The 13271-nt window shown below is 39.1% G+C and overlaps 6 protein-coding genes, 1 long non-coding RNA gene and 1 other non-coding gene across 8 annotated transcripts; 3 read left to right on the top strand and 5 right to left on the bottom strand.

The window, feature by feature from the left end:
• Positions 1–2164: 2164 nt before the first annotated feature.
• LOC111603641 (FK506-binding protein 59) lies at positions 2165–4359 on the top strand. The gene is made up of 8 exons (XM_023321323.2): positions 2165–2508; positions 2570–2706; positions 2768–2888; positions 2952–3090; positions 3364–3724; positions 3787–3897; positions 3957–4094; positions 4158–4359. Exons 1-8 carry the CDS (start codon positions 2310–2312, stop codon positions 4269–4271), a joined length of 1320 nt encoding a protein of 439 aa, XP_023177091.1. The 5' UTR covers positions 2165–2309; the 3' UTR covers positions 4272–4359.
• Positions 4360–4405: 46 nt separating this feature from the next.
• On the bottom strand, positions 4406–5140 carry LOC111603606 (putative RNA polymerase II subunit B1 CTD phosphatase RPAP2 homolog). Its single transcript, XM_023321274.2, has 4 exons — positions 5059–5140; positions 4892–5003; positions 4737–4834; positions 4406–4681 (listed from the first exon to the last, which is right to left on the bottom strand). Exons 1-4 carry the CDS (start codon positions 5085–5087, stop codon positions 4477–4479), a joined length of 444 nt encoding a protein of 147 aa, XP_023177042.1. The 5' UTR covers positions 5088–5140; the 3' UTR covers positions 4406–4476.
• A 133-nt stretch (positions 5141–5273) lies between these two features.
• LOC111603615 (cysteine-rich PDZ-binding protein) lies at positions 5274–5689 on the top strand. Its single transcript, XM_023321286.2, has 2 exons — positions 5274–5452; positions 5513–5689. The coding sequence occupies exons 1-2, from the start codon at positions 5289–5291 to the stop codon at positions 5640–5642; spliced, it is 294 nt and encodes a 97-aa protein (XP_023177054.1). The 5' UTR covers positions 5274–5288; the 3' UTR covers positions 5643–5689.
• Positions 5690–5691: 2 nt separating this feature from the next.
• On the bottom strand, positions 5692–7844 carry LOC111603598 (twinkle protein, mitochondrial). The gene is made up of 3 exons (XM_023321261.2): positions 7449–7844; positions 6949–7386; positions 5692–6890 (listed from the first exon to the last, which is right to left on the bottom strand). Exons 1-3 carry the CDS (start codon positions 7735–7737, stop codon positions 5770–5772), a joined length of 1848 nt encoding a protein of 615 aa, XP_023177029.1. The 5' UTR covers positions 7738–7844; the 3' UTR covers positions 5692–5769.
• A 189-nt stretch (positions 7845–8033) lies between these two features.
• On the bottom strand, positions 8034–9200 carry LOC111603867. The gene is made up of 5 exons (XR_002751708.1): positions 9157–9200; positions 8852–8902; positions 8584–8683; positions 8357–8411; positions 8034–8124 (listed from the first exon to the last, which is right to left on the bottom strand). It is a non-coding gene; the product is annotated as an uncharacterized LOC111603867 (long non-coding RNA).
• On the bottom strand, positions 8992–9108 carry LOC111603973. Its single transcript, XR_002751714.1, has one exon. It is a non-coding gene; the product is annotated as a small nucleolar RNA Z5 (small nucleolar RNA).
• A 99-nt stretch (positions 9201–9299) lies between the features above and the next one.
• LOC111603590 (rRNA-processing protein FCF1 homolog) lies at positions 9300–10143 on the top strand. Its single transcript, XM_023321249.2, has 2 exons — positions 9300–9396; positions 9462–10143. The coding sequence occupies exons 1-2, from the start codon at positions 9394–9396 to the stop codon at positions 10059–10061; spliced, it is 603 nt and encodes a 200-aa protein (XP_023177017.1). The 5' UTR covers positions 9300–9393; the 3' UTR covers positions 10062–10143.
• Positions 10144–10283: 140 nt separating this feature from the next.
• Positions 10284–11633, bottom strand: LOC111603580 (40S ribosomal protein S2). The gene is made up of 2 exons (XM_023321237.2): positions 11535–11633; positions 10284–11141 (listed from the first exon to the last, which is right to left on the bottom strand). The coding sequence occupies exon 2, from the start codon at positions 11138–11140 to the stop codon at positions 10334–10336; it is 807 nt and encodes a 268-aa protein (XP_023177005.1). The 5' UTR covers position 11141; positions 11535–11633; the 3' UTR covers positions 10284–10333.
• Between the last annotated feature and the right edge of the window lie 1638 nt (positions 11634–13271).

Raw genomic sequence — 13271 nt, 5'->3', positions numbered from 1 at the left:
TCCCCCTTTGAAAACTTTCGTTTGTGTAACTGTTTATATTCATTGCGCGCGATGTCCACGCCAGCAAATATCAAGCTGCTTCCAAAGCTTTAATAGTTAACAGTGGTTCAATGTACATACATACATATATGAATGTAGGACTATAACAGAACTAAATTGATTATGTGATTGAACATTTGTAATACTTCAAATAAATGGTATCAAGTAAAAATGTATTGATATGTAAATCAATAATACGTCATTGCTTTTTAAGATTAAAAAATATTTAATGTACATTATTTGTATATATATATAATAGATATATGTAGTATATATATATATATATTTATATGACGTATTATTGATATATATATATATATATATATATATATATATATATATATATATATATAATATATTCAAAAAATTTAGATAATTAATTGCTTCTTATTTAGATACTTTTAACTTTGGGCACATTTTGAATTGAACGATATTTATGCACACTTTTCATAGGGTTCGTCACACTGTCTGACAACGGCACACTTGTTAATATAATGACGAGCTGCGAATGCCTCGTTGAGACTTTCGCTTGCTTTTCGGCTGTTGAGCCACGGAACGGAGCTAAGCTTTTCGACGGTGAATGAAGAAAAAACACTGTGCAACATTACTCTGGCACACTATGCTATCAACGTTAACGATTATTTGCTAACATCTTGTGTGTGCTTAATTTAAATACATATGTATAAAATGCACGTTTATGTCTCATTATTATCTTTCGATTCAGCAAGAGAAGCGCTGAGTCTTGTTTATTTAGGTTTTTATTTTTGCAATTATAAAGGGAACACGCCGACAATAAATATTGAAACTGTGCACAAATTAAATACGCGAGCGCGAACCGATAAAAGGCCAAGCGGAGAACAAGACTGTCGACGAGCGAACAGTAAAACCCGCTAAGCAAGAGCAGCAGCAGTAACAACAACAACAAAAGCAACCAAAACAAGCCCAATTTGCAAATATCGAATATAAATTTTTAATGTTTATGCACGCACGACCAAACGCACGCACGCAGGTGCACACAGAGTCCCAAATAATAGTTTCTATTCGTTCAATTTCAAATTTTTGTTGGGAATGTTTATAATTTAATTTCAATGATCCAAAGACGTTATCAACATGGTTTACCTATTATATATGTGCTAGTGTATGTGTGCGACATTTATATATTATTTTTGTTATTTTACGCATTTTGTTGTCGAACGTGTTTTTGTTTTGTCATTCACTTTGCTTATACAAGGTTTTTTGTTTTCTGTAATCTTGGCACTATTTTAGCATTTGGCATATTTATTTTGTTAATTATAATTTATTTACAATAAACGCGGTACAGAAGTGAAACACTCCACCAAATAGCACAACAAACACAACAAAAGCAACAGGCGTCAATTAAATTAAATAAAATGAGTGCACCGCTCAGCGGTTGAAAGTCGCGCTCTCCCTACGTGCTTCGCTTCGCGCGGGCTACAATTTTCAACTGACGATGATACCGATCGAGCATTGAACTACACGTGTGGGAGCTGCTAGAGAACTACATACGTCATTCGGTTTGTATCGGAGCTTACGAGGAGCGTTCAGCGGGATAATTACATAGACTATTAATAAACATTTGAGATCCCAAATAAATAGAATACAATTATAATCTTGTATTGCTGATAAGAATCGATATAGAAAAGTTGTTCATGTCTCCAACTAAATTGAATTTTAAGCATATAAAAGATTTCGAGTTAACAGTGCCAAGCTGAGTATATCGAATAGCCGATAACACTTGAGACGAGGGTCTGTAAAGCTTATGTAAATTCAAATATCTGCAGTCCAAAAATTAGGGAAAAAAATAAATATGTTTATTTATACGTTGTAGCAATAATTCTTATCTATTCTAGAATTTAGATGGAAAGCAAATACTTTCTATTGATATATGTATAAATTATCAAACGATTGCAGTTGATCACAATTTTAGAATCCTAACAAATTTCAAAATTTTTACATAGTCGTTTTATTTTAGTCAAACGAATAAATGTAAAACTTTACAAAATCAAATTTGAAACTACTGTTTTTGTATAACCGTTATTGAACCAAATTTCGATTAGCCGATACAAGTGAACTTTTATCAGTGATGTGAGATGTAATCATTGGAACTATCGGCCAATTAATATCGAAATATCCCGATAAGAAAATAATAGCTGTGTCATCGATAGATCAAAAATTCGATATTTTGCGAGAAATTTATAAGCACAGATCAGGTTAGTATTGTTCAGAGAGTCAAAACTATAACTTAAAAGATGTCGGAAGAAACCAAAAAACTCGACCTATCTGGCGATGGAGGTGTACTCAAGGAAATTATTAAGGAGGGCAGCGGAAACGAGACACCAAGCAACGGCTGCACGGTTTCACTTCACTATACCGGCAGACTTGTTGACGGCACCGAGTTCGATTCGAGCGTTGGTCGCAATGAGCCATTCGAATTGGAATTGGGCAAAGGTAAGAACAAGGCTCAATTAAAAACCTCTTTTCTTGCGTTGACATATATGTTGTATCAAAGGCATCAAAGGCTTTGACATGTGTGCAGCCACTATGAAGCTCGGTGAACGCTGTATATTAACATGTGCTCCAAACTACGCTTACGGCGCTGCTGGCAGCCCGCCAAGTATTCCACCAGATGCGACACTTATATTTGAGGTACTTGAGGAGTAACGAAATCAATTTTATCACAACATATATATGATTTGTTTGCTTAAAGTTGGAAATGTTGGGCTGGAAAGGTAAAGATCTCAGTCCAAATCAAGACGGCAGTATCGAGCTAACAATTCTGGAACAAAGCGATAAGAAGCGAACACCAAGCGACGGTGCATTTGTCAAGGGTTGGTCACTGCTATCACAGTATTGTGGTTAGAACATTTGCACATTTGATTTGAACATTTCAGCTCACATTTCTGGAAGCTTCGATGGTCGTGTTTTCGAGGAACGTAATGTAGAATTTGATTATGGCGAGGGCAGCGCCATTGGCATAGTCGAAGGGCTTGAACTTGCTATGGAGAAAATGAATATTGGCGAAACATCAAAGTGTGTATAAATAAACTATGAACCATATTAGTATAGGCTCTCTCACATAGCTTACGAAGCTGTTAGTTGAAACAAATGAAACAACTATCTATCTACTGTCTATAAAATACCTCAGCCCTATCTATACCTATACCCATCAAATGATATAGAATTTAATAGACACAACTAAAAATTTAATTTTTTGCCATGGTAATAATATGCTTAAATGTTTCTAGTATAAACTTAGATGAAACGAATTGCTAATACTCATCTATGTTATCAAATTCTTAACAGAATCAAAATCCAATCAAAATATGCATTTGGCGCCAAGGGCAATGAAGCTTTTAAGATACCACCAAACGCAACTATTGAGTATATCGTGAAATTAATTGATTGCGGCAAAGGTCTGAAGGAATGGAAGTTGAGTGACAGCGAACGCGTGGCTGAGGCTAAGGTCTACAAGGAAAAGGGCACCAACTATTTCAAAAAAGATAACTTTGAGTTGGCCATTAAAATGTACAATAAATGCAAGAATCTTTTGCCTAGCATCAAGGACAATACCAGCGATGAGGTCAAGGCACTCAAAGTGGCCGTACACAGCAACATCGCACTTTGCCATCAGAAGTCCAACGATCACTTCGAGGCCAAGACAGAGGTGCGCACCGAATGACTAAATGTATAGAAGACTAGTCTCTATTAACATTTCAATTTCTGTAGTGTAATGCTGTGCTGGAGTTGGATGTGAACAATGTGAAGGCTCTATATCGGCGTGGACAATGCAATCTGGTTATAAATGAACTGAAAGATGCATTGGAAGATTTTCAGAGAGTAAGCGTAAAATATATATTTGAATAGGAGAAACGACATTAACTACCTACAATTTGCAGGTGATACAATTGGAGCCTGGCAACAAGGCGGCTGCCAATCACATTGTTATCTGCAAGCAAAAGATAAAGCAAAACAAGGACAAAGAGAAGAAGTTGTATGCAAATATGTTTACCAAATTGGCGGCTGGCAACAACGAGGTAAAGTAAACTATGACGATTAAAGAGTATGAACAGACTTAATTATTACTATTAATTCAACAGACGGAACCACCACGCGACACGGATGTGCTGGAGAAGTGTGGGGAATGGTCGGAGGAGGACGCGAAACGTGAAGCTGATTTAACTTTGGAGCGCGAGAATGTTATTATGATTTAAATTTTAAAAAACGAACTTTTCATCCCAATGCACTCATTTGTAATACAATACAATTATTATATTATAATTACAAAAAAATTGTCTGAACGCTTCAAATCCCAAATTATGAAATTGAAATTGTAATGAATATAAATGCGTCTAGTGATCCTTAGATGTTTAATAAATACTATTACACATAGCATTGGAAATATTATCACAGTCTCTATTATTTGCTTATCAAGTTTTCTCGCGGCAAAAGTTTGAAATTTGGTTTTGTTTCCGTGTCGCGCAGCCAAAGCGGCGAAGTTGGCACCTGCGATTTGATGTATTCAGACGCCTTAAAACAGTAGCCGGAGCAAAACTTTTTACGTTCAGTTATATCGTACACCTTATTACGGACAGCGCAGATTTGATATTGTTTAGTAGGAACTCTGAAACATAGATAACAAGTTAGTATATAAATTAATAAATTTTATTTAGGCTTACTTTTCGACAGCACGGTCGCATAGTGGATATCCACAAAGTTTATTGATATGTCGTTCTTCGACAACATCCGCATAGTTATCCGGTCCAATCTGTGATAGCTGAGACAAAGTGAATTGTATATAGATATAGCCAATTTCATTTTCATAAATATTTACCATAGTAAGAAAAGCCTGTTCATCAATTTGTTTCTCAAGAAGGGTTACAACTACTTGATGAGCTCTGGCGAGTGCTGCTCGTTTTTTAACCACTGCTGCTATTAGTTGTTCTCTGTAAGAAAAAAGTATTTTAATGCATTTAAATGCAACAAAAGTATAGAAATTACCGCAATTGTTGGTTATTTGCTGTAGTCATGTTTTGTTTACTTCATTTCACATGTGATATCGATATCGATAACATAAAGTGAGTGGTTCACGTTTTCGTTAGAATAGTTCCAAATAAACGTCATCGATTATATATGGCTGTAAATGTTCATCCCTAAGCCCACAAACAAAACATTGACTCAAAAAAGACACAATTATATAGCGACTTCTCGAAATATTAAACGTCGTTTAAATGGTTTGCGATAAGTGTGAGTCAAAATTGTCAAAGGTCTCGGCGCCAAATCCCTGGCGAACTAGCAATGCAGCTGCCGGTGGACGCAAAATCAATGAAAACAAAGCACTATCCTCTTCCAAGGAGCGCTTTAATCCTCTTGGCAATACTTTAGCTCCTTGTCGGTAAGTTTGAAAAACAGCATTCTTCCTTATAAACTTGTACAAATAATATTCTGCTTGCAGCATATGTAGACAGAAGGTGCATCAAATAGGCGCACACTATTGTCAGGCCTGTTCCTATAAAAAGGCAATTTGTGCAATGTGCGGCAAGAAAATTCTAAATACGAAGAACTACAAGCAGAGTGCGACGTGAAGACAATTTCTTTTTTACAGATACATTTTGTGTAAATAATATGCATTAACAAATATTTCAACATTTTAGCATAGCCTATAGTATTAAATAAAATAGATAAGTAATTTAAGTGCATTTGTAACTGAGGTCAACTTTCAGTTGGTGATGTCTTTTCTCGTTCTCTTCGCCGCTTAGCGCTCTGCGCCGAACTGGAGTAGCTGAGCGCATCCTTGTCGAATTCCATTGGCATTATGCCCAGATCGCCGCTATAGCGGTTTTTGGCAACTTGTAGATACTTTTTGCCGCGCACTGCGGTCAGTCGCTTGTCCTGTATGATTAGAACATTATCAGCCTCCTGTGTGGCCTTTGCTGTGCCGAAGACCGAGCTCGTTGTCAGCTCATCCTCCTGCCGTTCTTTGCGAGGATGCATCACCAGCGTGACATGCACGTTATGCTTGGTGGCAAAGCCACGAAACGCTGCTATAATTGAATCCTGTTCCCAAAACTTGTCGCCGCGATACGATGATACGCCCATCATAAACTGTAAATTATCTATGATTACGTGGGAAATGTCGTGCACGTACTGAGCGTGCTCAATCGCCTCCAGCACAGGCTTGAGTGGCTGCTGGCCGTGAAAGGTCATGAAGAAGAGCGGCAAACGCTCAAACTCTGTAGCCCAGTGCTCAAACTCTTGTAGCTTATCATCCAACGGATAACCCACAAATTGGCGTAACAATGTGGCAGCCAGACGCGTGTTGCGTATCTCGAATGAACCCCAGAGCGTGCTCACGCCCTGCATGGCCAGATCCAGAGAATATTCGCTGGTGAAGGTTGTCTTGCCGCTGCCCGTTGGCCCAGTAAGTATGGTCAGCTCGCCCTTGCGATGTCCCTTGAGTAACTTGTTGAGCACCGGAAAGCGTTTCCATTTGACACCATTTACCTTCTCAATATTCTGCAGCTCACTTAGAATGTCGTTGCGCAAGGCGTGGAATGTGGTAATCGCCTTGTGACGCACTGGTGTCGCCTTGGCCAATATGTGGCGAACATTGAGGCGGCGCTTCAGAGCCACATGTGGCGCTGGTTCCGTTTCAGTGGGACGTATCAACAGACAGCGTTTCTCATCCATTTTGTGGGCAAATGCGCGTGCCGCATCCCAACTATGTGTGGCATCATAGTGCATCCAGAAGACCACCTCCTTGAAACGCTCCAGCCCAGGCAAGCACTCCTGCGGTAGCTGCTGCAGCGCATACGGCAAGCAGATTATACAGTCTGAAAAGTATTAAGCTCTATTAACTATTATGTTGATTATCAAATCAACAGTACGCACGTGTCTCAATGTTTTGCGTGGCCAGCACAATAAAGTCCAAGAGATTGCTCACAAGCACAGCTTTACTCTTGTTTCCAATGCCGTGTATTAGCAGGCCAGAACTTGAGCTGCACTGAAATGTTTGCTCGCTGCGATCCCCAAGATGAAGAACCTTTTCACCAACTACTTTATGCGATGCATTGCGTAGCTTGAAATGCAGTAGGTTTTGCTCGGGCTCATACAGCGCTCCAATGGCATTCAGCTGTGCCTCCTTTAAGCCCTTCAGGCCTAGCGCTTCACAAGCCTCAGCTGTTACACTTATCAGATTCGGATAACGTGTTACATATTCCAGCGACCTTACGGGCAGGCGCTGAAAGCCGGCCGGAGCTACTGTCTGATAAGCCGCCAATGCATGCGCCAACGAAACTTTCACATCACAGTTTGGGCAAATAAAGGCGCCTTAAAAATAGGCATATTAAAACAACATTGCAAATCGCATAATTATTTAACTTCCAGCATACCCGTTCTCTTATTTATGTAAGCCAATGGAGCCTGTGTACGAGACGCTGTTGTTGTTGCTGCAGCCGGCAAACGTTCGCATAGCCGGCATTCCACTTGTAGGCACGTGTGTCCATCTTTGGTGTAAACGTTCTGCTGTCTCAATTGTTTCTTAAAATCTAAATACTCTTTGCTATTAAAAGCATATTCCTCTTGTCCAGCTTCAGTTGCATAATACTGTGCAGAAATCAGGCGTTTGTTTATATTTACGCGCAACAGCCGCAGCGGTTTAACTAAACCAGCGAGTCTCATGGCACAGGGTGACTCGTGTGCGCTATTCCTCTACAGGGTGAACTCTAATATGACGCTCACAATAATCTTTTCAAATGGCTCCCAATTTAAATTATATAAAGGGTTTTCTTCATTTACATAATTTCTACACGTCGAGAGAAATATATATATCGCTAAGCGCCGACTGACCACCCGTATACATGATACTCAATACATACACACTTAAGACTACATATAATACATAAGTATCCCATAGAAATGCCATACATTTCGAAATCTCTACTGCAGAAATTTATTATATATTCAGAAAAATGCAGTTTTATAATTGTTAAATCATTTTATTGAGATTAGTATTTATTTGTATTATCAATACATGATGCAATCCTTTTTCAAGTCTGTGGCGTCTTTCTGCAAATAAAGTATAAAAATTTTAATTAGAAATTTAATTTGTACATTAGTATAATACATTATTAATAAAAAGTGCTTGAATCAGACACCTAAGGCCATCTTTAAGCGAGTGCTTTCTGGTGGAAACCGCAAAAGGTAATTGAAATAATCATCATTTCAGCAATTTTCATGTAGATCCATGTTTTAAATATAAAACACGTGGGTCTAGAGGAACAAAAAATATTTACTTTACCTTAAGCCAAATAATGCCCGTTGTATTCATCATAACCTCACTTTGGCCATCCAATCTGCAAGTAAAAAAGTTCAATTTATATATTAAGTACATTACTATTAAAATATCTTCAAAGTATTTTACATTTATCAGTTTACTAAATACAAATCTACATGACTAACTCAGAACAGGTCTGTGGTCATTATCATCATTTTCATATAAGAATCCACATTTTATCGCATGCTTACCATATGCGCTACGGCATTTTCACTTCCTTTTTTTTTTTAGAAGTTAGCAGCATGTCGCCATCTTCTTTCCGCAGACTTATTTTCTTTCAAGACATCGTGCCTGAAAATTACATTAAAATTAATTATTTAAAAGCCTAAATTTAAGTAAGCATAGGTCAATATGTTTAATATCAGTTTATATCGTGTTCCACATGAGTTTTACTCAGTACAGGTCTATGAATAAGTTCATCATGGTTACATTTTGTAAAAAATATCAAGTAATGCATACCTTTTCAATATGTATATTCAATCCACATTTAGGCAAATTCTGTTTTCAACCCTGCAACAAAGAAATTCAGCTTGCTTTAGTTTATAAATAAAATCCACATTAAATAAAATAAAATCCAACATTTATTAATTGAATTGTGCCATCAGATTGCCGATTCATCTTTAAATGAACAAATATTATACGATATTATATTGAATAATACAATATAAAGTCGAGAAAATGTCCCTTCAGTCTCGTCATCAGTTTCATCATTTGAGGCAGTACATTCGCTATATTTTGCTTTTATTAAATTCCTTAAGACTCACCATCTCTCACAAAGTGTTCAATGCAAATGGCCGCCGGCTGCACGTGGCCTAGCGAAGAAAAATTATTAACAGTATTGCATATAATTGCCTATCGATATTTATTAATGCAATACTGCTTCAGAGTTGCAATTCTTCGATTACAGCTGAGTGTTGGGAAAACAATACATAAGCACGTGCAATCGCACTGCAGTGGAGTTAAGAATTGTTTACGTTTTATTTAGATACGTCAAACTTATAATGGTAAATATAACGGCGGGTTTCATAAATTATAATTTAAAGGACATGTTTTTACTTCAAACACTTAGGGTAAGCAAAAGAAGACAAAAAAGATACAAAAACAGCGAAATGCACAGCTAAAGCGTTTGATGAAACCTACCGATTCCCGCATCAAAGAACAAGTGCGTCAAAAACGCAAGAAAGAAGCCGATCCTTATGAGATTAAAGTACATGAAGCCACCCAACAGAGTTCGGCCCTCTTTTTCCAGTACAACACACAGTTGGGACCACCCTATCATATCGTGCTCGACACAAATTTCATAAATTTTAGCATTAAGAACAAACTGGATATAGTTCAGTGCATGATGGATTGTCTGTACGCCAAGTGTATACCCTACATATCCGACTGCGTACGCGCTGAGTTGGAAAAGCTGGGTAACAAATACAAACTAGCCCTGCGTATTATATCAGATCCCCGCTTTGAGCGTTTACCCTGCCTACACAAAGGCACCTACGCCGACGACTGTCTAGTGGAGCGGGTCCGTCAGCACAAATGCTATATTGTGGCCACAAATGATAAGGACTTAAAAAATCGCATTCGCAAGATACCAGGGGTACCTATCATGTATGTCGCAGCGCACAAGTATGCCATTGAACGTATGCCAGAGGCGTACGGCGTAAAGGCGTAGTGTAAACTAAGATTATATTGTACGATACTACTGTACTGACTTAAAAAATATATGTTAAGCCCTAAACAAAATTTCATATACATTTTTTGCTAGTTAATATTCAATATTTTTGGGATATAAACTTATATATGGAGTACTTTAATGTTCACTAGCCATATTCAAACGCCATGCCTGTTTCCATAGACGAATTCATAACCAACCCATGAAAAATATAAAAAATAGTTCAATTGTGAGTGTTTTCGTTTATTCAAAAACTCTGGTTCGCAATGATCTTAGGCATCGGCGTGCAAGCGTGCCGTTGGCTTTGACAAGAAGTCGGAATATGCCTGATAGGGAGTGGAGCCCAGAGGCATTTCCTTCCACAAATCTGGAGTCAGGTAGGCGTATGTCTTGGCAATGGCAGCATAGGTAGCCTTGGCGAAGTTACCCAAGGTGCCAGTGGAGCCACGAGCGGAGGTGTAGCAATCCTCAATACCAGCCATGGTTAACAGCTTCTTGGGCACAGGAGCCGACACAATGCCGGTACCACGGGGTGCTGGGATCAGACGCACTGAAACAGAGCCGCACTTGCCGGTAACCTTGCAGGGTACTGTATGGGGCTTGCCGATTTTGTTGCCCCAGTAGCCACGGCGTACGGGAACAACAGAAAGCTTAGCCAGAATGATGGCACCGCGGATAGCGGTGGCAACTTCCTTGCTGCACTTAACACCCAGACCAATGTGGCCGTTGTTGTCACCAATGGCAACAAAGGCCTTGAAACGGGTGCGCTGACCAGCACGCGTCTGCTTCTGGACGGGCATGATCTTGAGGACCTCGTCGCGCAGAGAGGAGCCCAGGAAGAAATCAATGATCTCGAACTCTTTAATGGGGAGCGAGTACAGGTAGATCTCCTCCAAAGACTTGATCTTGCCCTCGCGCACCAGACGACCAAGCTTGGTCACTGGAACCCATTCCTTGTTGTCTTCCTTGCCACCACGGCCGCGTGCGCCACGTCCACGGCCACGACCACGTCCACCACGACCACCACGAGAGCCAAATCCACCTCGGAATCCACTACGGGCTGGAGCTGCGTCCGCCATTCTGCAATTGTATCAAAATAAAAATCTTTAATATGTTTCAGGTTAAGGACGAAGAGCACAATATCGATTTTAATTTTTAGTGCTTAAATCAGACACCTAAGGCCATCTTTAAGCGAATTAACGCTTTCTGGTGGAAACCGCAAAAGGTAATTGTAATGATCATCATTTAAGCACTTTAAAATATTTTTAATTCTAGAAATGTGTTTTCACCGCCGCCATTTTGAAACACGTGGTAATGCGTACTTCAAATTAAACAATTTATTAGCTTTCTACATTATTTTATGTTTTATACATATTCAATAGCTTGAGTTAAGCTACAAAGTTATAGTTATTTATAATTATTAACAAATATGTTGGCACACAATTAAACTTTATCGAACAAAAAACAACTTACTTGTAGTTGTATCAACTTTATGGGGTGAAGACAAAAACCAAATGAACGAGATATTGAAATCATAGCCAGTACGAGCACATCGGTACGGTTGCAATTAATCGATGCAGGTTATACACAATTTCTATCGATGCTTACTCGTTGGCAACTTCTCGATATCGATAAGCTTTCGAAGTTAAATAAACGACTCGTTACTTTTCAATGGATATTTCTTATCGTTTTTCAAAATTTAATTCTGCAAATAAAGCTGTGTTATATTTATGTATATTATGCAAGCTTTGCTTTAATAATAAATAAAGAAGAAAATGGTAATTTATATTTTGTATATATTTGTTCATTTATGTACGCATGTGTAGAACACTTGTTTACTTTGGCTTTGCGTCGGCGTCACATAATATGAAATATGAACTGTGCAGTCAGCAAGTTTATAAAATAAAAATGCGTCTGTACAACTTTATGCTCAGCTCTATTTCTGGTTTTTATTGCGCTTTTCAGTTTGCGAGGACATTTCAAACGGGAAACTGCTTAAGAAATTCGGATCAGCTAAGAAACACGATTCAAATTAAACTTAATATCTGTGCTCTACGCTTTAGAGTGAGCTTAAAAACAATAAAATACTTAATATGCAGTGCGATACTTTAAAAACACCCATCGGAAAATTGCCTTCTAATAAGATAGGAGGAGATTCAGGGCCTATGGGTCAAGAGCTAAGAAATTCCGAACGGACTGTAAAGTATTGCTACGCAGAGAAAAGAAAAGCTAGCAGTATACTCAAGCGTCATAAAACTAGCAATATAACCAATCCTTCAGCTGCCTGGCTTGAGAAACTCGAGTGGGCCAAGAGCGTTTTTCCGAACTTCGGCCAACAAATGCAGAAGACAAAGCGACAACATCTACAAGATCTGCCAGGACCTACTGCTAAGCTTGCCAAGCTGGTGCCAGCTAGATCCCTTGCTGAGATGGCTAAGAATAGCATATTAATCGGTGTATTGGACCAGGGCAACGTTGAAGGCAGAATTCCGCGACGACATTGGAAGTGGATAGAAGCTGCCTTGGCGGATAAGTGCTTTGAGCTGCTCGTCGGGTCTGAGTCGGGTCCACCACCTAGCTGCAAGGATATCGGTTGGTATCAGGGCAATGTGAAAATCATAGCATGCGACAGTCAACGATCTGTGGACCTCTATAAGAAGGCGGTGGCAAACGTTGGCGAGGTCTACACTGGAGCAAAGCTGATTGCCGTTGATTGGAGTGAAGTGCCCAGTAGACCACGTGCTCGCGTCTGGATACCCGCGTCGATAAAGGAGCCAGAACGCATTCTTAAAATGTTTCAGCTATGCAATCCGGATCTACCAACTCACGATTGGAAAGTGGTCAAGGTGGAGTCGAATCAAGGAGCCACAAATCAGGTGGTGCTAGTGCTGAACAAGGAATCACTAGCACCCTTAGAAGCTGTCAAGGGCGAAGTCAACTTTGGCTTCAGCTCCGTAACAGTTAAGGTCTATAAGTCGGATATGGATCCTGGCAAGATGACAAACCAACAGCAGATTAACTCAAAGATCGTAACTTCTGAAGCCGAATTCGATGGCTATATATCGGATACATCTACGTTAACACGAGGATTACAAGCATTGTCCTACCATGATCACGACGAGGACAAAGACGATGATGATTCTTTGTTGGATGGCTTTTGGGATGATGTAGACGATGAAAAAGCACCAGAACCAGGACCATGCTGATGAG

Source organism: Drosophila hydei, unplaced genomic scaffold (assembly GCF_003285905.1).
Source record: "Drosophila hydei strain 15085-1641.00,03,60 unplaced genomic scaffold, DhydRS2 tig00008114-arrow-pilon, whole genome shotgun sequence".
Lineage (NCBI taxonomy): Eukaryota > Metazoa > Arthropoda > Insecta > Diptera > Drosophilidae > Drosophila > Drosophila hydei.
This window is presented reverse-complemented; position numbering and strand designations above follow the sequence as displayed.